The sequence below is a fragment of the Salvelinus sp. IW2-2015 genome, linkage group LG35, assembly GCF_002910315.2.
Source record: "Salvelinus sp. IW2-2015 linkage group LG35, ASM291031v2, whole genome shotgun sequence".
Taxonomy (NCBI): domain Eukaryota; kingdom Metazoa; phylum Chordata; class Actinopteri; order Salmoniformes; family Salmonidae; genus Salvelinus; species Salvelinus sp. IW2-2015.
The window spans coordinates 10,150,562-10,178,453 of NC_036874.1; the positions used below are offsets into that span (position 1 = coordinate 10,150,562).

The following is a 27,892-nucleotide window of genomic DNA, read 5'->3' on the forward strand; positions in this document are numbered from 1 at the left end:
GCTATGGACGATTTGCTGTTACATTGTCTTCAGCCTCAGTGTGCTGTTTGGTGCAGACGCACTAGGATCTGCTGTTACATTGTCTATCAGCCTCAGTGTGCTGTTTGGTGCAGACACTATGGATCTGCTGTTACATTGTCTATCAGCCTCAGTGTGCTGTTTGGTGCAGAACACTATGGATCTGCTGTTACATTGTCTATCAGCCTCAGTGTGCTGTTTGGTGCAGACACTATGGATCTGCTGTCTACATTGTCTATCAGCCTCAGTGTGCTGTTTGGTGCAGACACTATGGATCTGCTGTTACATTGTCTATCAGCCTCAGTGTGCTGTTTGGTGCAGACACTATGGATTTGCTGTTACATTGTCTCAGCATCGTTGTGCTGAAGACAGACACAGTGGGGTGGGTTGGTGACAAGAGTGTTACCGCTGAAGGCATGTTTATTCTCTTTCATCTCCCCATATCTTCTGGTTTTCATTGTCAACTCTGTGCTTCTCCAGCACCATCAAAGGTTGGTAGATTCTCACTAGCTGCACCATGGTGATTCACTCACGGTCTCTATTTCTCAATGGGAACTCTTTAATCTGAAATCAAAGCGTTATCATGTTTATTTTACATTACTGAGGTGGTTTCTAATGAGGCGTGCAGGGATAATTACTGTGCAGATTGATGGTGATTTAGGCCGTTTGTGAAACTTGACTCAGTGCTTGCTATGATGTGGCATTTTTAAGCTACAAATGTTTTTTAAGGAGTTTTTAAGGAGTCTTTCTCTATCTCTCTCTACCTGATCTGTCTATCTCTGTCTACCTGATCTATCTATCTTTCTCTATCTCTCTCTACCTGATCTGTCCATCTCTATCTCTGATCTCTATCTCTCTCTACCTGATCTGTACATCTCTTTATCTCTCTCTACCTTATGTCTTTCTCTTTATCTCTCTCTACCTTATCTGTCTTTCTCTTTATCTCTCTCTACCTTATCTGTCTTTCTCTTTATCTCTCTCTACCTTATCTGTCTTTCTCTTTATCTCTCTCTACCTTATCTGTCTTTCTCTTTATCTCTCTCTACCTTATCTGTCTTTTCTCTTTATCTTCTCTACCTACCTTATCTGTCTTTCTCTTTATCTCTCTCTACTTATCTGTCCTCTCTCTCTCCTCTCTCTCCTTATCTGTCTTCTCTTATCTCTCTACCTGATCTGTCTTTTCTCTCTCTCTACTGATCTGTTTTCTCTCTCTCTCTCTACCTGATCTGTCTTTCTCTCTATCTCTCTCTACCTGATCTGTCTTTCTCTTTTTTCTTATGCAGACTCCATGTAGGTTTGTGTTTTAACCTCTATACTTTCTCTCTCTTTTTCTATTTGCCTGAACTGTCTTTCATGTCTTTTTATTTTAATTTCCATCCCCCTCTTCTTGAACATGCATCTCACCATTGCCTTTTTCTATACTGACTATACTGTCCCTTTCGTCTCTTTATCTCTCTCTACCTGATCTGTCTTTCTCTCTCTCTCTCTCTACCTGATCTGTCTTTCTCTCTCTCTCTACCTGATCTGTCTTTCTCTCTATCTCTCTCTACCTGATCTGTCTTTCTCTTTTTTCTTATGCAGACTCCATGTAGGTTTGTGTTTTACCTCTATACTTCTCTCTCTCTTTTTCTATTTGCCTGAACTGTCTTTCATGTCTTTTTTATTTTAATTTCCATCCCCCTCTTCTTGAACATGCATCTCACCATTGCCTTTTTCTATACTGACTATACTGTCCCTTTCTGTATGTCCTATACTACCCCTTATGTCCCCTTATGTCTACTGTAGATTCTGCGGATCTGTACGAGGTACACTCCTGACCAGGACACTATGACCTTCTCAGACGGGCTGACCTTGACCCGTACACAGATCCACAACGCTGGCTTTGGCCCGCTCACAGACCAGGTGTTCACCTTCGCCGGCCAGCTNACCTTCTCAGACGGGCTGACCTTGACCCGTACACAGATCCACAACGCTGGCTTTGGCCCGCTCACAGACCAGGTGTTCACCTTCGCCGGCCAGCTGCTGCCCTTGGAGATGGATGACACAGAAAGTGGCCTGCTCAGCGCCATCTGCCTGGTGTCTGGAGGTACTGCAACTATCCATAGCTTCAGTACAGGCAGAATGTTTTATATGGAACGTGAACTATCTTTTTTTTGTTTTATGAATAGATGTACTTTTAGTACATTTATTTGAAACTATTTACTCCAATAAATTAACCTCACTGTCGTTTTTGTGTATAGAAGTTTCTGTGGGTGTAGTTAAATTATACATATATCAAATCAAATCAAGTGTTATTGGTCACATACACATGGTTAGCAGATGTGCTTCTAGTTCTGACCATGCAGTAATATCTAACAAGTAATCTAACAAATTCACAACAACTACCTAATACACACAAATGTAAAGGGATGAATATGTACATATAAATATATGGATGAGCGATGGCCGTGCGGCTTAGGCAAGATGCAGTAGATGGTATAGAATACAGTATATACATATGAGATGAGTAATGTAGGATATGAAGACATTATTAAAGTGCCGTTATTTAAAGTGACTAGTGATACCTTTATTAAATCCATTTATTTAAGTGGCCAGAGATTTGAGTCAGTATGTCGGCAGCAGCCTCTCTATGTTAGTGATGGCTGTTTAACAGTCTGATGGCTTTGAGAATGAAAGCTGTTTTTCAGTCTCTCGGTCCCTGCTTTGATGCACCTGTACTGACCTCGCCTTCTGGATGATAGCAGGGTGAACAGGCAGTGGCTCGGGTGGTTGTTGTCCTTGATGATCTTTTTGGCCTTCCTGTGACATCGGGTGGTATAGGTGTCCTGGAGGGCAGGTAGTTTGCCCCCGGTGATGCGTTGTGCAGACCTCACTACCCTCTGGAGAGCCTTGCGGTTGTGGATGGAGCAGTTGCCGTACCAGGCGGTGATACAACCCGACAGGATGCTCTCAATTGTGCATCTGTAAAAGTTTGTGAGTGTTTTAGGTGACAAACCAAATTTCTTCTGCCTCCTGAGGTTGAAGAGGCGCTGTTGTTCTTCACCGCGCTGTCTGTGTGGGTGGACCAATTCAGTTTCAGCTTCACTACGGTGCCGTCGATGTGGATGGGGGGGGGGTGCTCCCGGGGGGGTGCTCCCTCTGCTGTTTGCTGAAGTCCACGATCTCCTTTGTTTTTTTTACGTTGAGTGAGAGGTTATTTTCCTGACACCACACTCTCCGAGAGCCCTCACCTCCTCCCTGTAGGTCGTCTRGTCGTTGTTGGTAAACAAGCCTACCACTGTAATGTCGTCTGCAAACTTGATGATTGAGTTGGAAGCGTGCGTGGCCATGCAGTCATGGATGAACAGGGAGTACAGGAGAGGGCTGAGAACGCACCCTTGAGGCCCCAGTGTTGAGGATCAGCGGGGTGGAGATGTTTCRTACCTTCACCACCTGGGGGCGCCTGTCAGAAAGTCCAGGACCCAGTTGCAAAGGGCGGGGTCGAGACCCAGGGGCTCGAGCTTAATGACGAGTTTGGAGGGTACTATGGTGTTAAATGCTGAGCTGTAGTCAATGAACAGCATTCTTACATAGGTATTCCTCTGGGGATATGGCAGTGTGATGGCGATTACGTTGTCTYTGGACCTATTGGGACGGTAAGCAAATTGGAGTGTGTCTAGGGTGTCAGGGAGGGTGGAGGTGATATGATTCTTGACTAGTCTCTCAAAGCGCTTCATGATGACAGAAGTGAGTGCAACGAGGCGATAGTCATTTAGTTCAGTTACCTTAGCTTCCTTGTGTTGGCTTTGTGTTGGCTTTGTAGTGGAGTCACACAAACAAACTAGATATGAGCTGAATTAGCAGATGAATGATGTGTCGGTGTCACACTGACAATGTCTCTCCTGTGTCAGACCGCCAGGACCTGGAGGAGCCGTCGAAGGTGGAGGTCCTGCAAGAGCCCTTACTGGAGGCCTTGAAGATCTACTCCCGTAAACGCCGGCCCAGCATGCCCCTCATGTTCCCCAAGGTCCTCATGAAGATAACCGACCTGCGCAGCATCAGCGCCAAAGGTTAGAGGTCAACTCCCTATCGGCTATGACACTTACTTTGACCTTAGTCTGTTGGCTTGGCTTCATGACTGTTATAACCAGGTGTTATGGCATATTGTGATTTTACAACAGCAGTGCACATCCAACCACATCCAGGGCTAATTTAAGGATGTAGTGTAAAGAGAGAAGTAGAAAATCAGGGGTGACTTGTAGAAGTCGGTGTGGGCAACAAATCTAGTCAGTGTAAAAACCCTTTAAGACATGCTGGGTGGAGGTGGGTTAAATAGGAGAAAATAAAGGAAAATTTACCTCTGATGAGAGTGATATAGTTAAGAGACACTTCGACTACTCTATAAAGTGCCATTGACATTTTCCCTTCTAATTACACAGGAGCTGAGCGCGTGGTGACGTTGAAGATGGAGATCCCAGGTTCCATGCCTCCTCTTATCCAGGAGATGCTGGAGGAGATGGAGAACCTGGAGAAGCAGAAGCAGTCTGAGGAGCAGAGAGCAGACAAGAACATCACACCCACACACTCTCCATGTCCACACAGTACATAGACACTGGCCTGTTTGAAAAATATACCTCCAGTGGGATGTTCCGGGAAGGAAATGATGAGGATGGTGAAATGTGAACAATACCAGTGAAAACAGTGTATTCAGAGTTGAATATATAAAGGGAATTGTAAATAGAATCATGCTACAGTACTTAGTTGTGACGTACATACCGAGAGAAAAAGAGAATACTCATAACTGGACGTGACTGGAGCTATAACAGGACCGGCCTGTGTGTTGGTCAGTATCATAAGGTGCTTAGAAGATGGTTTAAATACATACAGTGCATTGCAGTACTAGAGAGTAGCTTAACATATTAACCTCACACAGAGAGCCTTTCTATACGGATGGGAGTGGAATTCATGTGAATTGTGAATGGACATTCCATTGTGGTGCGACACAGTGGCAAGGCATGATATGGATTCAGTTTAACTCTCAAAAAGGATGCATTTTTCGGAGGTCATTACTGGGTGTGTGTAGGTCACAAATGTACGAGAGATTTTAAAACAGGTACCTWCTCTAAAGTAAGGGGGTTCACGTTTCCATTATTTKAAGTCTTGCATGATTGGCTTTGTTAAGTAAGTGCTATTACTCTCACCATGTCAACGTGTATTCTACATACCATTGTATGGTTATGTTTATCCCTATGATGAACGGCATGGTGCTTTTTTTGTGATATTGATTATGATCATATTTCAGATAGTTATTGGTCTATTAAAGTCTTGAAACTATATATACCCTGGGTGTGTCTGACTCATTTATTTTTAAATCTTTACAGGAGCCAGTACTCCATACAAAGGTTGATACTGCTCCTTGTGGTCTTTGTAGAGAATTACACTCATTACTGTATAAACACAATGAGATGAAATATTCAAGAGTGGCTCAATAATCTAAAGCCAGACATACAAAACAGGATTCTCCACAGAAATAGATTTATTTCCCATGTCATGGAAATACATGCAAGAGTTTCTATTAACACACAGACCTGGGTACACGAATACCTGTCTGTTAAAAGTTAAACATAGGTAGAAAGTGCATCAATCTTCATCTGAGATTTCCTCAGAGCATAGCTGTTGAGAAACAAATTAAAATGTACAATTCATAACATTTAACATAGAATATCATCTAGAAGTAGACTATTGTATAGAGACATTAGGAACATGCCGTCTGATGCAGGTCAGACAAAACCAGAGATAAAGCTGTAAAATCACTATCCTGAGTCTACTTAGAGTAAAGAAAGTGTAACCTGGGAGAGAGAGCGGTCACAAAATAATCACACAACAGCACCCCACTGAGAAAGACCCTAGAAACGGTATAGATTTGTACATATGATCTACGCATGAGTACATTAGCTCAGTGCAAACACAAAGAGGAAAAACTCCAAGTAACCATACAGTTTCAATGTCTTAGGCCATAAATAGTCTAATATGCATATTGATAGAGAAGTATGACTGCTTTCTTTGACCCGAAATCAGTACTCTGACCCTATTTGTCTCTGTTTGAGCCTGTCGTGAAACACTTCCCCTTTATGTAGACTGTGTATCAAGGTTATCAGCCTCTCAAAGAAATGTAGTGCCAGCCCATTTCGACAGTGTGACTGGAAAACACTAGCATGCTAATAAAGACATGATATATAAAGGATGGAGGTCACTTGTTTGTCCCTGTTGCACCCTGGTCATTCCTCATTGCGTTCTATCCATTCTCCTCCAGAACCTCCTCTATAATGGCCTGAAAGGAATTATCACTTATACCATCCATATTTCCACTTTCTCCGTTTCAGCCAGACATAGACATGTCCAAAAATGTCAACTTCAACAGGCTAACTTACTGTATTTATTTCTATACATTAAAAAAAATCCCAGATACTAACCTACATCTGCTCATAGCTGATTCCCATTTTCCATATCACCTGTAGCACAAAGTTAGACTTGTTAGCAGATACATTTTAGGCTTGTAAACACATAGACAGAGTTATAGCAACCCCCATGGGAGACAACGTGAGTACACAACAATCATGTAGCTGTGGCTGTTGCCTCAGTACTGTTAGATTGCTATGTTAACCAGTATGCACTAGCACTGAGGTTAGCGTACCTTGCTTGGCAGCACCTAGATGGTCTCCTCCAAATGACTGGACCAGAGACCACCAGTCTGAGCCCGACTCCATTGGCTCTGGAGACCCCTAGAGCAGCTGGAAACAAAATGGAGATCAACACATACGGATTTAACCCGTTAGATGAACTAGACTGGTATATAGGCTTACAATGCCACGCTGACTACCGCAGTTCAACTCCAAAGTTGAGGCAGATCGCTCTAACGTTGTTGTAAGTTCCTGGTGTCTTGTACTTACCTTGTTAAGCTCCACCTTGAGACTGTAGGGACTGCTTCCGTAGTGGAACAGGGACATTTTGAATCTCTCAATCGCCCGCCGTTTGACACTGTGCTGAAGAGCTGGGGGAAGCTGAACATAAAATGGTGAAAAACAGTATGATTTTAAATATAATGGTTCAAATGTCTAGACATACTTTATACACCAACAAACTGGTATATCTCATTATATTACCGGAACTCTAAATCGAATGAAAATCTAAAGTACATATAGACCAGGTGATACCAGGAGTTTTTGGATGGGATCATCGATCTGCCGAACCTTCCTCTGAGACACACAGATTCCTGCTGACGCTACGAAACCCACATGTTTATCAGTTGAACCCTTTTAACTAAAGAGTTAAAGGAGGAAAGCAGAACATCCTTCAAAATTACCCAATTTAGCTGGTCGAGGTTTTGGCTTCAGAACAGCAAACTCACCACTGAGGAAAACAGGATGGTTATTTTATCACTTGACTGACAAACTGTTGTCATGACACAAACAGTATAGGCACTCTTCAGATGAAATGATGATATGGGTAATATTCAACAACATATAATATATCAGAGTACGATCATCAGACTCACCCAGCTAAGATTTGTTCATCTGCCACAGAAGCACTGATGCTGCTCTTTACCGGCCCTTTAACAATAACGAAGATCAATTGATTCCAATCCAAACATTTCACTTGGGAATACTCCTAGTAACTGAAAGATCTGAATTCAAGTGCTCACCAGCGTCTTTATACCCCGAGGCAGTGGAGATGTTGGTATGAGAGGGATCTAGATCTCCATCGGAGCCATTATCTATATAAACATATAGATCATAATCAACATGGTAGCAAATGTTTTATGAGAAACATAAATTATGGCCATATAATCCAGGGAAGATTTACCTTGGCGGTGTATTTTTTTGCTTTAGTTTGAGCTGTGGCCTAAAGAGAAGTATGGTACCATGGACTCATCAGTCCTACTAGGGGTTTTCTCCTGGTCTTTAGAGGAGTGGCGGCAGCTGCCCCTGCCCCGATGGCTCTCCAGGAAGTACTTCTGTGCTCGCTTCCTGTCTCGCTCCGCCCTCCTCTCCAAAGCATTCTGGGAGGTGTACAAGCTGTCCATGAACCTCATCATGATGTCAGAGATCTTGGAGCTGACTTCCACGATGTCTGGACGCAAGTCTGCGTCGGTTGTCAGGCACCTGAGGGGTATTATGGGAGTTATTTAGGTAGTAATCAGATAATGTAGCATCTTGTCAAGCACTGTCCATCATTGATTTGTGTGATGCAATGAGAGCCCTTTGCTATCCACATCAAAAATATTTAAGTGAAACATAAATTAATTCACTTTAACATCTTACCATTTAATCATGTCTGTGACTCTCTCTGAGAAAAGGCCTTGCTCCACTGGTTCATGGACTGCCTCCACAATCTACCAACACAAATCACAGTTTAGCAACAATAGCCTTAGGTACATAGAGAACCTATGTGAGTAGTGTGTGTGTATATGTGCGTTTGCGTGCCACCTTGGTGGCGAGGGAGAGCATGTTGCTGTTGTAGAACGGAGGCCTCAGTGTAGCCATCTGGTAGAGGATACATCCGCTAGCCCAGACATCAGCCTTCTCCCCATACGCCTCACTCTTCACTATCTCTGGACTACACTCACACATATACACACACACAATAAGGGGCAGTTGTAGAGATCATTCAAATGATATTGGAGTGTCAGTCATGAAGCTTGCTAAAGGCAGTCGTACCTTAGAGACGACCTACTTCATCATCAGGACAGATCTACCTGAAATCTCCCCTGAGTAACTATTATACACAACTCACCAGGAGTACAGTATGGTCCCAACCACTGATGTTAGCTTGCTGTTCTCCTGTTTCTGTTTAGCCAGCTGAAATGGATTCAGGTCAAATGTTTTACCGACACGTATACCTTCAGGCATAAGGACATGATGTACGTAAAATGAATGGTAAGTGGTTTGCTGAAGAATTTGACTCATTCCCGTTTACGTGTGCCTCTGGTTTTAGTAGGAGATGCCATGAGGAGAGAGAAATAGAGCATGAAAAGGACAACTGTGATTGACTGACTGATAGTGACTTTGTCCCTTTCTCCCAGCATGACGTTATTAGGTCTTGGTGGATGATCCTCTTCTCCCTGTGCAGGTACCTTAAAGCCAGACACATCCGAGGAATTTCATCGGGAGAAAAAACCAAACAAGGATATGCACTCTTTAGTAAACAACATCATAGCATTGATTAATTCATTCCTTCATAGTAATTATCCAAGAGAGAATTCACGGTCACAGTAGCTTTGTTGTCAGTGCAAAGCAATGGAGGCCGATACTTACCTGGATGAATATGTCCCAAAGTCTCTCCTCTGTGAATTGCTGCTCCTTCTCTTTCAGAGAGTTGAAATGGTCCCAGAGGGGAACACCTTATATCGACTCCATGACAATGTACAGCCTGTCACCTGAAACAGTGTTCATAGCCATTTATAAAGCTGGTATTTTAATAATGTTAACTCAATATAGTGGTGTGTCTGARACTTACCTTCCAAGAATGTCTTGTGATATTTCACAACATTTGGATGGGTCATTTTCAGGGAACAGAGAAAAAGTGCTCATCATTCAAAAATATCTACTGACTGGTGTGTTGTAGGTAATACTGTATAAAACCACATGGTAGAATATCAACAAACAAAAGCTATGTGTGAGACATGAACTACTGTATCTGGCCGATAGTAAACCAATTCTAACCTGTTCCTTAACGAGGGTGAGCTCAGAAACTATCTTCTCCACGTTGCTGTCTCTGGACTTCTTATCTTTGCCAAAGGCAGGGTTGTGGAGATACGCTTCCTTCAGAGCCAGAAGGTTCTGTCCACTCTGTTTCCTCACCTCTCAGCACAACCGCACACAACAATCAAAACCAAACCGGTAGAAAATATACCAGAAAGAATGTTAATGACGTGTGGAGTGATATTACGGTTCGCCCTTTATTTAAAGGGGGAGATCAAGCTGATCCTGACTGTTATAGGCCTATTACTATTTTGCCCTGTTAATCAAAATGTGTTGGAAAAACATGTCAATAGTCAACTGACTGGCTTTCTTGATGTCTATAGTATTCTCTCTGGTATGTAATCTGGTTTCCGCTCAGGTTATGGATGTGTCACTGCAACCTTAAAGGTCCTCAATGATGTCACCATTGCTCTTGATTCTAAGCAATATTGTGCTGCTATTTTTATTGACTTGGCCAAAGCTTTTGATACGGAAGACCATTCCATTCTTGTGGGCCGGCTAAGGAGTATTGGTGTCTCAGAGATCTTTGGGCTGGTTTGCTAACTACCTCTCTCAAAGAGTGCGGTGTATAAAGTCAGACAATCTGCTGTCTCAGCCACCACCTGTCACTAAGGAGTACCCCAAGGCTTGATCCTAGGCCACACGCTCTTCTCAATTTACATCAACAATATAGCTCAGGCAGTAGGAAGCTCTCTCATCCATTTATATGCAGATGATACAGTCTTATACTCAGCTGGCCCCTCCCTGGATTTTGTGTTAATTGCTCTACAACAAAGCTTTCTTAGCATCCAACAAACTTTCTCTACCCTTAACCTTGTTCTGTACACCTCCAAAACAAAGGTAATGTGGTTTGCTAGGAAGAATGCCCCACCTCCCACAGGTGTTATTACTAACTCTGAGGGTTTAGAGCTTGAGGTAGTCACCTCATACAAGTACTTGGGAGTATGGCTAGATAGTACACTGTCCTTGTCTCAGCACATATCAAAGCTGCAGGCTAAAGTTAAATCTAGACATGGTTTCCTCTATCGTAATCGCTCCTCTTTCACCCCACCTGTCAAACTAACCCTGATTCAGATGACCATCCTACCCATGCTAGATTACGAAGACGTAATTTATAGATAGACAGGTAAGGGTGCTCACGAGTGGCTAGATGTTCTTTACCATTCGGCCATCAGATTTGCCACCAATGCTCCTTACAGGACACATTACTGCACTCTATACTCCTCTGTAAACTGGTCATCTTTGTATACCTGTCGCAAGATTGATGTTTATTTATAAAACCCTCTTAGGCCTCATTCCCCCCTATCTGAGATATCTACTGCAGCCCTCATTCTCCACATATAACACCCGTTCTGCCAGTCACATTCTGTTAAAGGTCCCCAAAGCATATTATACGGGGCTTTACATTACATTCTAAATGTATTTAACAGGTAAAAGGAGACAGGAGAGGGCCCTTGAATGTACAGCTAACTGCCAAAATAATGAAAACACTTGAGTAAATGAGGGATAAAAAGTATATTGAAAGCAGGTGCTTCCACAATATTGTTACAGACACTTGTAGAATCTATGCCAAGATGCATTGAAGCGGTTTTGGTTTATGGTGGCCCAACAACCTTTTAAGACGCTATATGTTGGTGTTTACCTGTATGTTACGTATAGTCGTTTTTACAGTATAGTAGTTGTCTCACCGTGTAGAGAGAAACTTTTGCTTGAAGTGCTTCATAGACAGTGATGTCTCTCACATAATGTCCAACATCAATGAACATCTCAAATAAATCTGTAGGAAAGAGCCTGAAACAGAAAATGATTTTCATACATTTTCTGAAAGATGTCGGTTACATTCCATGCTGAAGAGGAAACGTAGGTTCTGAAATGCATAGCACTGTCAACATCAACAATAACATAATTACTATCATTGCAGTATAAGGACAAACATGACATGATAATTGTAATTACACCATTATCTAAAGCATGTTTAATACCTGTAGGGATATTGCTTTTGGTCCATTGAGAAAGTGTTGTGGCAGAATCAATTTCGCAATTACCCCATTCTCCTGATGAAGCAAAGAGAATGCATTTCAAAAATGTCCTTTCCACGAACACAATTCTGAATCAATATCATAGTCCTAAATACTGCCCAGTTCATTGACCATTCTAACGGCAGCCAACACTCTGTTTCTGTTTGTGGGTAGGTGCCCTTACCTGAACCACCTGATGTGCAGTGGTGTCATCCAAAACGAGCACAGCATGCTGCAATAAAGACAGACATTTACATAAGATTATGTTGGACGTAGATCCATCTGTAGGATCTATAGTCAACATATCCAGTGTACGTTCCTACCTGACTGTAGAGATATGGTGTCGTCCACACCCTCCTGCGGACTGAGCTCCTCACTGATGTGCTGTCTCTGGATGCATCCTGCTGCATTGGCCTCGATAGAGGAGCGGTCCGAAACGTACGCCCGTTCACTGGAACGGTACATTACATTACAGAAGTCTACTGATCTGGGTTGCTTACCGCTTTCTCATCAACTTCATTTTCTCATGGTTATAATATGCACTAACCAATGTTTCAACCACTGTCTTTGACCCACTAAACTCTTAAGTAACTCTTGATTAATATATGTTCTAAAGTTTGAAATACTATTTTTATCAAGGCACAAGYCGAGACCCAGATGCAGACACAGGAGGCAGATGGTTGGAGTCTTACAGTGTTTATTAATCCAAAGGGGTAGGCAAGAGAATGGTCGTGGACAGGCAAAAAGGTCAAAACCAGATCAGAGTCCAGGAGGTACAGAGTGGCAGACAGGCTCGTGGTCAAGGCAGGCAGAATGGTCAGGCAGGCTGGTCAGGCAGGCGGGTACAGAGTCCAGAAACAGGCAAGGGTCAAAACTGGGAGGACTAGAAAAAGGAGAATAGCAAAAGGAGTATGGGAAAAACACGCTGGTTGACTAAACATAAAAGACAAACTGGCACAGAGAGACAGGAAACACAGAAATATATACACTGGGGYAAATAGGCGACACCCAYAYGGGGWGGAGACAATCACAGGAATAGGTGAAACAGAGACATGGCGTGACATTTTTAGCCTAACCAGAGGTTGCATACCATTTTCTCATAATCACAATTTTCTCAAGGTCATAATATGCACTACCTAGGCCTCACCCAATATACTGCATTTGACCCAGTGAACTCCTGAGTAGTCTATGCTCTCCATGAACTTTTATGATACTTCTTTAGTCTATCCAGAGGCAGCCTCTCACCTGTTGAGGATGTGGAGCAGCTGTTGCACCCCTCCCCAGGTGTGTATCTCGGCGCTGGTGTCTGGCTCCTCACACAGCTGGACCAGGACCCACACTACGCTCCACATCAGCTTCAGGTGCTCCCCGGGCAGCAGCCTGAGCAGCACTGGCAGGCCCTCGCACTCCCTCACCTGCTCCCSCACCTGCCGCACCGGGGAAAGCAGCCGCAGCAACTCTGCACTCATCCTGAAAGGGACACAAAGAAAAATGGATATGCAAAACACACATCAAAGCAAGACATTGGAAGGTGCATGTTATTGCTACTGATATAGTCGTGCTGTTGATGYGGGTGTAAGGCYAACTGTTTATTTTGAAGCAACTTTATTGCTTAAAGATGAACGCATAGTGTGTGACTYATTAGGGAGGTAGGCACTGTACCTTATGGACAATAAGTCATAATCTTGTAGTATAACAAGAAGATTCTRCACGATTGACAACTCTCCTATCTTCTCCTTGCATTCTGAACAAGGGGATAGATCAAGCGATGTATTTAAGTGTTAGCTACAGTGTATACTCTTACTAAAAGGTATGCATGATGTCCCAAGGTCCCTTTATAAGAGCAGTTACCTCTCAGCCAATGAGGTGAGTGCTAGGAGGGAACCTAGTAACACACTGCTGTCATGTGTTGATAGGAGCTTTACCAGGGTCTGAGCATGAGCATGAAATCTTATATCATTATATGCTCATTAGTTACTACTTTCCCAGACAGAAAGAAACCTATCCACAAGTAATGGGGATCAGACATTGGACTAACAGTCAGTTAGGAGTACAGTTCTTTATTTAACACAATCCTATAGTATATTGTACAAGGCAGTGCAATTTTTACAATTGTTTACCTTATGAGCTCCACTCTCAATAACCCACTGCCTTTGGTCCTCCACTGCAYACAGTTTCTGAAACATATCTATTCAGGAATGAAAAGACAAGGAATGATAAGGATGGACATTGAGGGAAATACAGGCTACTTTTTGGGGGGATTTGATAACTCACATGTCATAGTGACCAACTTCTCCATAGCAAATGTCTGCTTTCCACACTCCAGATAACTGCTGCACATCAACTCCATGTACTGGAGAGGGAGTGAACGGGACAGAAAGCGGCAACTATAAAAAGCAACACAAGCTGTCAGACTTGAAGGTTTTTAAAAATAGATTTAAAGTACATTTACCCTTGCAAGAAGATCAACAGCTTGGAGTTGATGAAAAACTCTCTGAAAAGAGAGGGTATGAAGAGAATTAAAAAATATACCTGAATTCAGAGTGTTGAATTGTCCTGTTTTTGTCAGGTTTTTGTCAACAAGTCATAAAAGAAAGGCAGCACAAGTCATATCTATTTTACATCATATGAAGTTGAAGGAAGAAAAGGACCATCATTCGTTTTACATGATAAAGGGGTTCTCTTATAAGCAATTGCAGACAGATGAGCACTCTAAGGACAGACTCAGGTGGTGCATGGTCGACCCAGTCACTACAACGGAAGTACACACACAACTGAGCAACTTTCAAGACCTTCATCAACAACATCAGCTGCACAAAAATTGTTGAAACTGCATGAGACTACATGCACAGTCTGTTCTTGACCAAAGAGGTAAGGATCTCCAAAAAGAGCATATGTTGAGGATGACTGTTGAAACAATGTTGATTTCTGGATGTTGCGGTGTTAGAAGGAAAGATGTGTAAGAAAAGTTAATTATGTGATCAATAATATTTAAGGAATCCTAAATGCATTATTTAGGGATATACCTGAATTTCTCCAGCTCAGGATCTTCAGAGATGATGTGAATCTGACTCCTATTTTTGCATGCATTATTTAGCTGGAGAGTGGTCTGGGATCTTCCTCCACTGTTGCGGACCTTACATGACTGTCTCAATGCTGCCACCTGGAATGTCAGGCAGCAGCTGGGATGTCAGGCAGACAAACCTGATCACATCATATTGTACACAAAATAGAGGGTTTGACATTCATATGAATTGACATGTCCTTACCTGGTGTCTGTGAGCATTAGTTTCAAGCAGGGACAGAAGTTTCCTGAGATCATCTGATTCCCTAAAAAGTGTTACCTTTTGGTCAATTGTTTTATTCCAGTCAAAACAGGATATCAGTTGTGTGCAAATATTTTAGTTGAAAATGTCCCCCAAAAAGTAGGCCTATTTTGACATTATGCATGTGCAGTATCTGAATTGACTGAACCTGAAATGACTTCAATACGACATACTTGTTGTCTGGTCCCTTTAACTTGTGGAGTAGTTTGCCTGCTCTTCTCACCTTTTTAAATTGGTTGGGCATTATACAAACTCCCTTCTGCTTCCATGGGTCATTACCTGAGGTTCAACTTCCGATAATTGACAAAGTATAACAATGCATTCAATATCATGGCATTTGGTACATTGTAACTGCTCTCAATATACAAATAAACATAGTCTGTTTTAGAAACATTAGCCTAGCGGTAGCTAGTAACACTGAACAACAACATGTGCGACATAGTTCGGGAATAATGCAGCCATCCACTACAAGGGAACACAAAACAAAGGACAAACATGTTTCCTTTGAGCCACTGAGCAGTCCCTTACCCTCATTCACCATGGCAAATATGTAAGATACACCTGTTATTTTATTATTATTTTTCAAGCTTGTTTTCTCCTTCAATGATGCAGTTTATTCATGGGCATATTATGGGAAAGTATGTGCCCGAATTGGAAAAGGTCATACTGAATTTGATGATAGTTTTAACCAATAGGAGGAAGCAACATTATTATGTGGTAGTTTCTATGGATACAACTGACGCCTTTTTTTCACATTCCGTCACCAGATAATTTTGTCTTTGGAATGTAGTTGTTTGTTGTTCCCCTGTTATTATAGTTCAGTGGTTGTTCCAGTTTCACCAAGTGCATAAATAAACATATTAATACTAAATAACTGTATTTAACAAGTAGGTTTATAGCTCTTATTTTGATTAATATTTATTTTTCATAAACTACTAACCTGTGTGCATCGATCTATATGCAAAATAAACTTCCGATTTTGGAAAGTTAAGTAGATGCAGAGTTTCTGTCAGGTTTCTGTTGATGGAAAATACATCAAATTAAAACAGAGATTCTCTTAAGCAAAAATGTAATATTGTTGTCGCGATAGCATGTGGATAACTCAGYCAATGAACAAACTACCGCGAGATATTTGGTCCTTAATTTTTGCTATTCATAATCTCAGTACGCATTGTATCTGGCGTACTCTCCGTCGTTCAGGTGTGAAATTACGTCGGCCATAGTACGTAGGTATGCGCTAGTGGTAAGAAGCGGAATGTCGGGTTGTGAATGATCGGTTTCTGAGCGGCAGCGAACGTCAACATTATGGGTGAGCCTACTTACTGTATCAAAAATGTCCTAAAACTGCTTTGGAAATTACATGTATAGCTTGTTGTATCAGAATGGCTATTTTAAAGTAATGGTTGTTTGTGGCTTTCTAATTGTCWGAGTAACCAACGCCCAGTCGTCTCCCCCACCAGTTGTTGGATGAGTTGCTAGTTTAGCTAGCAGGTTAGCGTTAGCTAAGGCATTTCCTGTGTAGTTATTTTCTACCTCATCACTAATTACTTTCCTAAATGTTTACCTACCTAGTGGTTCATTCCAAAAGCGAATGTCTTATTCTATGTATCTGGTGTTTGTTAAGTAAACTCCATCGAGGTAACGCTAGCTAGCTTTTTTTCCAGTGTGTGGCGATAACGTCATGTTCACCACCTAACGTTAGCCAGCTGGCTTGTTAGCCTACGATTCAGAAAATGCTAACGCCAAGACCCTACCCTTAAATTATTGTCCCAGTATTCACCAAGCAAGCCATTGTTAATGGTTAGCTAGCAAAACAATAATGTCAAGCAATGTATTTACTTCCAGTTATTTCAAACACTTGATTTCCCCATGAGTTCGACACTGAAAAATAGATTGAAGTGTGTGTGACACCCTATAGTGTCGAAAACAGCAAACCAGAGTATGGTCAAGTGTGAAGATGGGGTATCTTTGGGTGTCTGCCTTTTCAAATTGGTTTAGGGTAGGACGAAGTGAAAGTGAGTCAGGTTTTTATTAAAGAAGGCCTATTTAAATTGTGGTGAAGATACACATTTTTCTCATGCAGTCATGAGTGTACACCTCTCACCACTTCCTTCAGTTGACCCGCAAACTGAAACGGAAACCACACTAGCTAGCATAATCGTGAAGAAGGATTTGTTACATTTTTCATGTAACAGTGTAAAGCAGTGGATGCTGTGGGAGGACGGGCTCATTGTGATGGCTGGAATGGAATATATGGAACAGTATCAAACACATGGAAGCCAGGTTTGACACGTTTCTTTTATTCTATCCATTYCAATGAGCCCGTCCTCCTATAGCTCCTCCCACCAGCCTCCACTGGTGTACAGATAGTGATCTCACTCATACCATGCATGGACATAAAGAAGACATACAATTTGAACGATCATTTTGCACTGACATAGGCTTTCAATTGAAAATATTTGAACGACAGTCCAAGGCTAAGGGCATCAACAGAGATTGGACTCCGTTATACCCCATGGTGAAGCCAACAACAGTGAATAACATTATCATACTATCCAACTCTGTGATGTTATGCTTGCTAGCCTAAGCACATGTTATTTATCCCCAGGTTTTCCAGTTTGTGAAAATAATTCTGTGTTAGGATTATTGCTGATATTGACTGTTGTCGCGTGTGTTCTCTCCTTTGGCTCTTACCTCACGTTGGACCACATCGCATGATTATTTCCATAAAACAGCTGTAAGTATGGATGGATTGGTCAGTTAGGCCGATGTTGATTTGCCTGTTTATCAGAAGGACTTTATCCTAATTTTAAAGTATCCTAGGCCTGTTACATAACATTGCAAATGCTGTGGTGATGATGTTGTGCTCATATGTTACTTTCCAGCAACAAAAGAATCTGGAGGGGTATGTGGGCTTTGCTAGCCTTCCCAACCAAGTGTACAGAAAATCAGTGAAGAGAGGCTTTGAATTCACCCTGATGGTTGTGGGTAAGAAAATGCTGTTCATATATTGAGGTCATGGTTCAACCGAGTCATGTTTTCAGTCATTTCAGTTTACACAATACAGTTGACCAGGTAAGGCTGTATATGGTAAGTTAAATTTGTAGACAGGAATGTGTGTGTGACCACAGTTATGTGCAAGCAAAGTGTGTGCGTGTGTGTGGTTAACCTCCTCTCAGTCAACCTCTCATTTAACTTTTTTTCACATCTGCCTGCCTATTAAAATAGCTTTGATTTATTAAAAACTGCGCAGTATTATCAAAAATACAAGGGTATTTTTTTTTTTGAAGTACTTGGATGCGGTCGTTGAACTCGGCCAGGACCTTCATTTGCTAATCAGTCACTGTTTGGAGGGAAAATGTTTCTTTGGGTCAAACCATTTCCTGTGGTCGGCATAGCAGAATTTCTCCCTCACTGCTAAGAATAGTTTGTCTCGCAGTTCATCTCAACAACAGCCTCTTTCTGAGCCAGTCATGGGTTTATCATTGATTTTTTTTAATTTTAAGAAGTTAGGCTATACTTGTCAGTAGCCTATCTAAACATGCCTGCCTTGCCAGGCACTCGCATGCAACGGGGTTCCTCTTAAACAAGTCACCATGATTTACCCTGCTGTGTAAAAATATCCTTTAAAGGCAGTGTGTTGGATGGTGCCCAAGTTGGCTGTTGGGGCCCAAAAATGCCTTGACGATTTCGCCAGCCTGATTGCTGCAATGAGAATAATAATACGATTTTTAAAGTCCTATTTCTGCAATATCAGTTTTGTATACTGTTACAAACACACTGCCTCAGCAGTAGGCAGAGCCTGCTCCTCTACCCAGTCTTGAGGAGCTATGAGCCCATGTCACTGGTAATGTCAGAAAGGGCTGGCGTTATCAGCAGTGACTGGCACAGCACACTATGCCTCGCTGAGCGCAGCACGCCAACCTGTCCTGTTACATMGAAAACACTGGTGTGTTGATACAAACTAGCCGTTCATACTCATAGGAGTATGAAGATGGGCATTGAAATGCACGTTGTCAAGTGCAATCGCTCAACACTGAAATGGTAGCGCTCAACTCCCAATACTGTAGCCTGTAAACAGCAGCTCGTTAATGATCGAGGTCAGTGCCAGTGGTCATTTCCACTGCGTTAATGATTCCATTCACCAGGAGCATGGAGACCAGGCACACAATGGCTAGCCATACTAGATAAACGGGACCACACAGCCGGCATAAGGCATTCTCTAGCCACGTTCAGACTAGGAGCTGTTGTCCTAGCCCTTTACACAATCATTCAGATGGATGGTCGTCTTGGACAAATGTCAATGGCCCTCAATCAAAGACARGACCTTTGGGATTTATTGGCTGGGCTTTATTCGATGCTTCTACAGTACCATTGGATGCCTCTAAAGTTGCATGAATAGCTATCACACAGTGGGGTGTACCAGCTTTCAACATGTATGGTTAGCTGTTTATAATGTCAGTGTTCCCTTATATCTTTTAAATGTTGTGTTCTTGCTGGTATAGCTATGTGTTATACTGTGCACACTAGGCCAGTATGGTGATTTGAGTTGCATTGATTCCCTCGTTTTAAAATGACACTGACCCTAATGTAGCAACACTGTCATTAGGCTTTATGATCAAAAATAAATAGATTGTTTTACTGCAACTGTTTTTATTCTTTTTTTCTAGGTGAATCGGGATTGGGCAAGTCCACGTTGATCAACTCTCTGTTCCTAACAGATTTGTACTCGTCAGAATACCCTGGGCCTTCGCACAGAGTCAAAAAGACTGTACAGGTAGTTTAAAACACTTCTGCTTAACAGTCCTGTATTCTCTTGTTGAATATCCTTTTTCCACCGATGACCATGTTAGTTTGCCTCAGTGTTGATGCCTTGGAATTTGAAACACATTCTGTGATATAGAGCAGACTAAAGTATTCATACCCCTTGACTTATTCCACATTTTGTGTTACAGCCTGAATTCAAAATGGATGAAAGCAAAAACTATTCGCACATCTACACACAATAACCCATAATTATGTTTTTTGTTGTTGTACATTTTTGCAAGTGTATTGAAAATTAAATGCATGTTCATACGTTTTCACACCCCTGAGTCTCAGTCGATACTTTGTAGAAGCACATTTGGCAGCGATTACAGCTGTGAGTCTTTCTGGGTAAGTCTCCAAGAGCTTTCCATACCTGGATGGAACATTTGCCTTTTTTATAATTTTAATCATTTTTTCAAGCTTTGTCAAATTGGTTGCTGATCATTACTAGACAACCATTTTCAGGTCTCGCCATAGATTTTCAGTAGATTTAACTCGGCCACTCAGGAACATTCACTGTCTTCTTGGTAAGCAACTCCAGTGTAGATTTGGCCTTTAGGTTACTGCCCTGCTGAAAGATGAATTCATCTCTGTGTCTGGTGGAAAGCGTACTGAACCAGGTTTGCCTCTAGGATTTTGCCTTTGCTTAGCTGTATTCCGTTTCTTTTTTATCCTGAAACTTCCCAGTCCTTAATTAATGAGTACAAGCATACCCATAACATGGGAGACACCTGAAACCCCACCTCTTTAAGGAATACCTAGGATAGGATAAAGTAATCCTTCTGACCCCCCCCTGTACATGCTTCCTCTGTCATTTAGGTTAGTGTTGTGGAGTAACTACAATGTTGTTGATCCATCCTCCGTTTTCTCRGATCACAGCCATTTTAAATGCTGCAACTGTTTTAAAGTCACCTCTCCGGCAACTGAGTTAGGAAGGACGCCTGTATCATTTATTGACTGGGTGTCATGATACAACATCCAAAGTGTAATTAACAACTTCACCATGCTCAAAGGGCTATTGAATGGCTGCTTTTTCTTCTTCTACCCATCTACCAATAGGTGCCCTTTGCGAGGCATTGGAAAACATCCCTGGTCTTTGTGGTTGAATCTGTGTTTGAAATTCACTGCACGATTCAAGACGTTTCAGCTTTTCGTTTATTTAATCAGTTTGTAAAAAAGAATTGACCAACATTATTCCACTTTGACATTATGGGGTATTGTGTGTAGGCTTGTGACAAAAAAATCTCAAAATAAATATTTTTAAATTCAGGCTGTAACACAACAAAATGGCAAGGGGCGTGAGTACTTTCTGAAGGCACTGCATGTCATTTAGTAGAGAAACTTGGTCTCCAAAACGCAACGTTATCTCCACACAGATGCTCATCTGTTTTTCTGGTTCCTCTACATAGTTAGGTAATAACACAGTGTTAGACTGCATGTTGATGCATGCAGCTAGAATGAGAGTCACCCACTGTCCTCAATGTGTGCTACACAATTGGGGACAAGGTGTCTTCCTGAGAGGTTGTTTTGGTCCTCTTTKCCTTCATTGGGATTGGCAGTATGCTCATTTCTTCTGTGTTGTTGCAAACACTCTCTTGTGGAGACAGGCGTTTTGCTGAGCGCATTGGGTCTGGCATTGTTAAATAGCCAGAGCTTTATATTCTTACGACAGTTCTTAGGAAAGTTGTATTGTTCACTATCTCACTGTCATACACCWAATATAGTAATAGTATGCATTTAGACAAGACAACTATTGAATGCTAATATAATTCCCTATTTCCCAGGTGGAGCAATCCAAAGTGTTAGTAAAGGAAGGTGGTGTCCAGCTCCTGCTCACAATAGTCGACACCCCAGGATTCGGCGACGCTGTGGACAATAGCAACTGGTACGCAAAGTTTGACAACTCCATTTTGGCTCCAATAAATGCATTGATCTTGACCCATTTGACATAGCTTGTGAACAGGTTTCCAGGAAGTAGTGACCATTTTGGCTCAATGTGTGTGGGTTTGTTTCCTCCCTGTGGCTGTATGTACCACGCAGCTGGCAGCCGGTCATCGACCACATAGACAGCAAGTTTGAGGATTTCCTCAACTGTGAGTCGCGGGTGAACAGACGACTGATGCCCGACAGCAGAGTGCAGTGCTGCCTCTACTTCATCGCCCCCTCGGGACACGGGTGAGTCTAGGTGGTAGGGAGAGAGATCGGACAGTGAATGAATGGCGAGGGCTGCATAAGATTTATATAAGATTTCACAAGTGTAAAGTACACTACCCCATATTAGAAATTCCAATCATTTTTGGCTACMGCCTCTTAAAGGTTTTTTTCTCTCTCTTTAGGGTTGTTTTGCAGTATACATACATAGTTGTGTTTCATATGACTGATAGTGCTAAAGGGAATCGGCTCTCTGTCAGAGAAGGCTGTGTGTGACGTGGCTGTGGGGTAAATGGGGTGTGCATGCGTTCACTGTTCATACTCTGTTCTATGGGACATTGTCCTTGCAATCCCCCAGTCAGTGTTGAGACAGGCTCTTAGAATGAGCAGCTTATGCTGGCCTCACACACACTGACCCCTCACACGCACACACTCCTCACAGCACCAGCTGATATAGCTCACTCACACTCGAGTGCCTTGCACAGTGACACTGCTAACGAGAAACAGCTGGGGAAAGTGTTCTGGGGACACAGACAATAGTTATTTGTGTTGTCATCGTTGATAAATTGCTTGTTTGTTTACACTACTAGAGCTCCATTGCAATGTTTTATTAGTTACTAGATTTAAGGAAAGAAATGTGAGCTTCATGGTTTGCTATGAAAATACTGGACTGAATCTGTCCATCAGCACCCCTACCCCACCATTTATGGTACTAATGTTATTATGCCATGTCTCCCTCCAGACTGAAGCCTCTGGATATTGAGTTCATGAAACGGTTGCATGAGAAGGTGAACGTCATCCCACTGATCGCAAAAGCAGACACTCTCACCCCAGAGGAGTGCCAACGGTTCAAGAAGCAGGTCAGTGGGCTCTGTCTGGAGGCTGGGCATCAAGGGTCTACAAACACGAAGACTTGATTGTTGCAGATAGAAATAGACTMTTTGGGCAGAATGGGCCGTTTCCTATTCCACATACTGCTCCGACGATGCCTTCAGACTGTATGAATGTACTACCCAGAGGAAATTCCGAAGGGAGTTGATACCACATGATAAAGAACTGTCCCACGTGTCTTTTGGATTGTCATTGGGGTCCTTGTTAATAAAACATACTGAACGGTCCCTCAGATCATGCGGGAAATCCTGGAGCACAAAATCCAGATCTACGAGTTCCCAGAGACGGATGATGAGGAGGAGAACAAACTGGTGAAGAAGATCAAGGTATGACACAAATGTTCTGCAAGTAGTTTTAAACACCATGCATGCACCAACGAACTTAGCCATTTAAACTGTGAGGCACTTAGCTACATCAGTCCCGCCTGGATATTGCGATTGCAATTAGTTTTTGCATAATCAACAATTCCCCGCTTATTGTGCGAGAGCGTGCAAATTACCAGTCACTGCACTATTACCACATAAAACACACAGAGTGCTGGACATTTTAACCAATAACTAACTTTTACAGCATAAAATGGTTCAATCAAGCAGCACGTCAAACTTTTTTCCAAATTGGTCAAAATCATCACAAATTGCCGTGCGAAATATCTGAATTGCTGCAGCAAAACCAAATATTTTGGCCCACAACTAGCCTATCACWAAATTCTGGAAGGGCTGTTGCATATACACACACACACTCGTCTCACACGTCATTGTGTTATTTTTCTTGCAGGACCGTCTGCCCCTGGCCGTGGTGGGCAGTAACACCATCATCGAGGTGAACGGGAAGAGGACCAGAGGACGACAGTACCCATGGGGAGTGGCAGAAGGTACCAGGCATGATGGGAGATGTAGTTTGATCAGAGAAGGAAAATCGGTAATAGTAAGAGGCTCCTTCTGGAGAGCGGTTTGAATATGTATTGATTGTCTTTCCTTGCAGTTGAGAACGGYGACCACTGTGATTTCACCATCCTACGAGACATGCTCATCAGGTACAGACTCAAACATGAAGTGAACAATTGATAGAAAATGGGGAAATGACAATGCATTTTTTTTGTTACGTTGTCAACAACATTGACCATAGCCTCAACTTGCTAGGTTTCTAAGACTTGTTTTGTCTGTCTTTCTGTGTGCGTACAGAACCCACATGCAGGACCTGAAGGACGTGACCAATAACGTCCACTATGAGAACTACCGCAGCAGGAAGTTGGCGGCTGTCACCTACAACGGACAGGACAACAACAGGGTCAAGGGTCAACAGTCGACCAAGTGAGTCCAACAGCTACCAATGGTTCTCTATTAGGCATAGCCTAACTCTCTTTGTCAATGATCAAAGGCATATTTTACATGACAGATAATCTACTGGACATTTGAAATGTTTTATCATATTGATGTGATATTTAGGCTGTATATAAATGGATGTTATTGTAGTAGTGTTCTTGGAGATATTTCTTCCCCCAATATAGGTACATCATTCCAAATGCAGGTATTACAGCTTAAGGGGATACTTCGGGAGTTTGGCAATGAGGGCCTTTATCTACTTCCTCAGTCAGATGAACTCTGGGATACCATTTTTATGTCTCTCGTGCAGTTTAAAGGAAGTTGCTATCTAGCGCAATGCTAACTAGCGTAAGCGCAATGACTGGAAGTCTATYCCCATAGACTTCCAGTCATTGCGCTAAGGCTAGTTAGCAATTGCGCTTACGCTAGTTAGTATTGCGCTAGATAGCAACTTCCTTCATACTGGACACAGATATATAAAAATGGTATCCACAAATTCATCTGACTCCGGGAAGTAGAAAAGGGCATGATTGCCCATAAATCCATAACTATCCCTTTAAATTCCACACTGTTGCTCTCTTACACCTAAGACCCTGTTATGTACACCAACCACGCTCAGCATCTTAGCTCTTTACTGAGAGACACCCTCACACACTGCGGTTCCTAACGCACAGCTATGCACCAAACACATGCTACTACTGCTACTACACACACCGTTTCATGCCTCTTGAAAAGTGGTTTTGTTTCTTTGTGAACCTTTCCTTGTTTACRGTGAGAAAGTAGATGTTTCGTTCTTGGTCCATGTTTTTGTTAGTGCGGTCAGTCCGTTTATTTTTTCCCCGTTGTCGTAGTGCATGATTTCATCACAGCATGCTAAGTGTGTGTGTGTTTCTGTTTTTTTAGACATGACACAGGTGAAGGCATGTAAGTGGTCAATTTATGTTTCCTTAGATCATTATTATTATTTTTAATATACCTTTTTCCTCCCCTGTCTGGGTTCTCTTTTTCCCAGTTCAGTTTTCTCTCCGTTCTTCCCCCTTATGTCGGACAATGTCTCAGGAACCCTGTAGATGCCAACATTGAGAAGTCAACTGGGAATTGATAAATATGCATATTACATTCCAAATACTTCAAATGTAATTAGCGTAGTTGGACTGGTGGCTTCTTCTCACTTTCAATTGCGTTTACTAACATTTAGCTAAGCTAACATCCCAAAGCACCACTATTTCACTACAGTTACTCACTAGCCTATGCTAACAGCTTAGCTAACTCAGCTCCGTGATTGCTTGGTGCTGGTCTTTGAGTCCCCTGCTCCAGAGCAAATTGGGTTTCTTCTTCCCTCTGCTTTTCCACACTTCAGTCACCACATTGTTGGGTCCTAGCATTCCTTTCATGCATAGACCCTTGTATGTACCAATTCCCTGCAGGAAAATGGGGGTGGCATTACTGTGCGGATTATTCCAGTGTGATGGAGGTCGGTGCACTGTAGGACTGGTCTGACTGTTTGCATGCATACGTGTGTGTGTGACCCTGCAGGAGCCCCCTAGCTCAGATGGAGGAGGAGCGGAGGGAGCACGTGGCCAAGATGAAGAAGATGGAGATGGAAATGGAACAGGTGTTTGAGATGAAGGTCAAGGAGAAGATCCAGAAGCTGAGAGATTCCGAGGCTGAGGTAACATCAGTCACATTGCCTTACTACACTACTGACCTCTACCGTATGGTTTGACTTCTTACTTCCTGATGCATAAACACTGTAACTTTTTGGTGGGTGTTGATGCACTGAAAGTCTTAGTGAGACAGTGAGTGGGGTGTGTTTTAATGACGTGTGTGTCACTGCCCCTCTCTGAAGTGTTACATTTCCAAATGCACACTTATTTAACCAGGATAGTCCTCTTAGCAACAATTGTCAGTTATTCAGTGAGTCACAGTTGTGAGCATGTATTTTCAAAATGTCTCTTCTGCAGCTGTCGAGGCGTCATGAGCAGATGAAGAAGAATCTGGAGGCCCAGCACAAGGAGCTGGAGGAGAAGAGACGCCAGTTTGAGGATGACCGGGCCAACTGGGAGGCCAATCAGCGCCTGGAGCAACAGAGACTGGATGCCTCCAGGTAACACTGTCTGTCACACACCTGAACTGTAGTGGTGTCTTTGGTTGTTACAAGAGTAGCTCTATTTATTGTTGTCTGTTGGCTAGAGAAAAAAGCTCAACTGGACACACAAACAAGGGTCTGTGCAGAACGTAATACCAGCTTGTCCCACTAGATGTCACTGTTGTATAATCATATCTCAAGGTGTCACTGTTGTATAATCATATCTCAACCACTGTTTGTAAATGTTTGTCATTTTATTGCCTTATATACTATTCTCCTCTACAGGACTCTGGAAAAAAACAAAAAGAAGGGGAAGATATTTTAGAGACAGTCTGCAGAAACACCAAGTTGTACTTGTTGCCAATGTTGCCAGCTCGGACATCCGTGTGGGGCACCAAACCAACACCAAAGCTCTTGTACAGCCCAGCTGGGTCTGCATGTACTGTCACAATGACCGGAAGAGAGCTGCCTGTGGACTTCTCCAAGGAATGTGTTTACCTTAACCAAACTTACCGTCTTAGACAGGCCAAACCCATATATAACTGAATACTGCCCCCTTCCCCCCCAAGGTTGCATTGTCTATTTAACAACTGATGTCTACCGTTTAATGCAGAGCAACAAAAAAAATGAACTGTTATACAATCATGTTTCAGTGGTTTTATTTGTTTACATGCACAAAAGATCTTCCATGATGTGGAAAAGGAAATGGCATTTACAAAATAATTTTTGTTTAGTGAAGTGTAACAGATAAACSTCATACTGAACAGCTCCCCATGCAATGTAGCCTAACACGAAACAACTGTCTTAGTCTCTCAACAGGAGTAATGGGAAATCTGGAGGCAAAAATGCACCTTGGGCTTTTTTATGGCTGAAGCTTTTTCCAAAATGTAACGCTTTCTTCTGATTTTAGCTAATTTCACTAGCCTTGGACCACCATTAACTTCATAAATGTTATATTTCAGTTAGTTTATTTTTATATATACCGAGCCAGCTAAAGTAATGTTTTTTTTGTATGGAGAATTTTTCTGAAGCTTTGACTAGTTTCTGAAGAGGATTGACTGTTTAAAGTACATTCAGTAGTCGTACAAAGAGCAAAAATAAATGAAAGGAATGTTTCTGTAACTCCACATGTCATCAGATTATGTGGGAAAGGAAAGTCAACACCATATTTTGCTTTGGCTATGTACTCATCTGTATTTTTTTATTTGTATTGTACAAAGTCACTTAATAAAAATGTGATAGACTTGTAATGCAATGAATTCTGATAAGAGATGTATGTTGATACTGCATTACTACATTCAGAATACCTATTATGTAGGCCTACTGAAATTTAAACAGTTTAAATGTGATACTTATTTTGCTCTGTAGTTTAGTATTAATCTGCTTTGTCTGCACCATATCGCCACCTTCATTCAGCGTGTCTCAGTTTAGTGGTTTTTTGATAAGTATTCTGCCACATTACATGCACAATATGAATGTTTTCAGAGCACTAACAGGTTATTTGCCTGAATAGATTTGACATTTCACACCA

At 42.2% G+C, this 27,892-nt stretch overlaps 2 protein-coding genes and 1 pseudogene across 3 annotated transcripts; 2 read left to right on the forward strand and 1 right to left on the reverse strand.

Moving 5' to 3' along the window:
* The window catches only part of LOC111958847 (retinoic acid receptor beta-like), a 20,198-nt pseudogene extending 14,861 nt beyond the window's left edge, over positions 1–5,337 (forward strand).
* Positions 5,338–7,882: 2,545 nt separating this feature from the next.
* On the reverse strand, positions 7,883–15,705 carry LOC111958677 (serine/threonine-protein kinase Nek10-like). The gene is given in 24 exon segments (XM_070437339.1): positions 7,883–8,159; positions 8,319–8,389; positions 8,484–8,613; positions 8,791–8,870; positions 9,056–9,096; positions 9,099–9,148; positions 9,313–9,433; positions 9,514–9,561; positions 9,722–9,857; positions 11,447–11,586; positions 11,589–11,640; positions 11,741–11,812; positions 11,961–12,000; positions 12,002–12,008; positions 12,100–12,227; positions 13,022–13,246; positions 13,439–13,520; positions 13,575–13,579; positions 13,628–13,707; positions 13,897–13,964; positions 14,051–14,129; positions 14,229–14,270; positions 14,803–14,939; positions 15,046–15,705. Coding segments are annotated over 21 exon segments (1,929 nt in total). The 5' UTR covers positions 14,127–14,129; positions 14,229–14,270; positions 14,803–14,939; positions 15,046–15,705.
* A 603-nt stretch (positions 15,706–16,308) lies between these two features.
* LOC111958842 (septin-7) lies at positions 16,309–27,611 on the forward strand. Of its 2 annotated transcripts, XM_070437433.1 has the most exons (14): positions 16,309–16,417; positions 17,992–18,090; positions 19,773–19,879; positions 21,693–21,793; positions 21,949–22,083; positions 22,802–22,919; positions 23,184–23,276; positions 23,725–23,821; positions 23,932–23,983; positions 24,132–24,260; positions 25,176–25,196; positions 25,809–25,944; positions 26,237–26,379; positions 26,647–27,611. In XM_070437433.1, the coding sequence occupies exons 1-14, from the start codon at positions 16,408–16,410 to the stop codon at positions 26,684–26,686; spliced, it is 1,281 nt and encodes a 426-aa protein (XP_070293534.1). In that variant the 5' UTR covers positions 16,309–16,407; the 3' UTR covers positions 26,687–27,611. The 2 variants fall into 2 exon arrangements, with proteins under 2 accessions (XP_070293534.1, XP_070293535.1); XM_070437434.1 differs by lacking the exon at positions 25,176–25,196.
* The last annotated feature ends 281 nt before the right edge of the window (positions 27,612–27,892 follow it).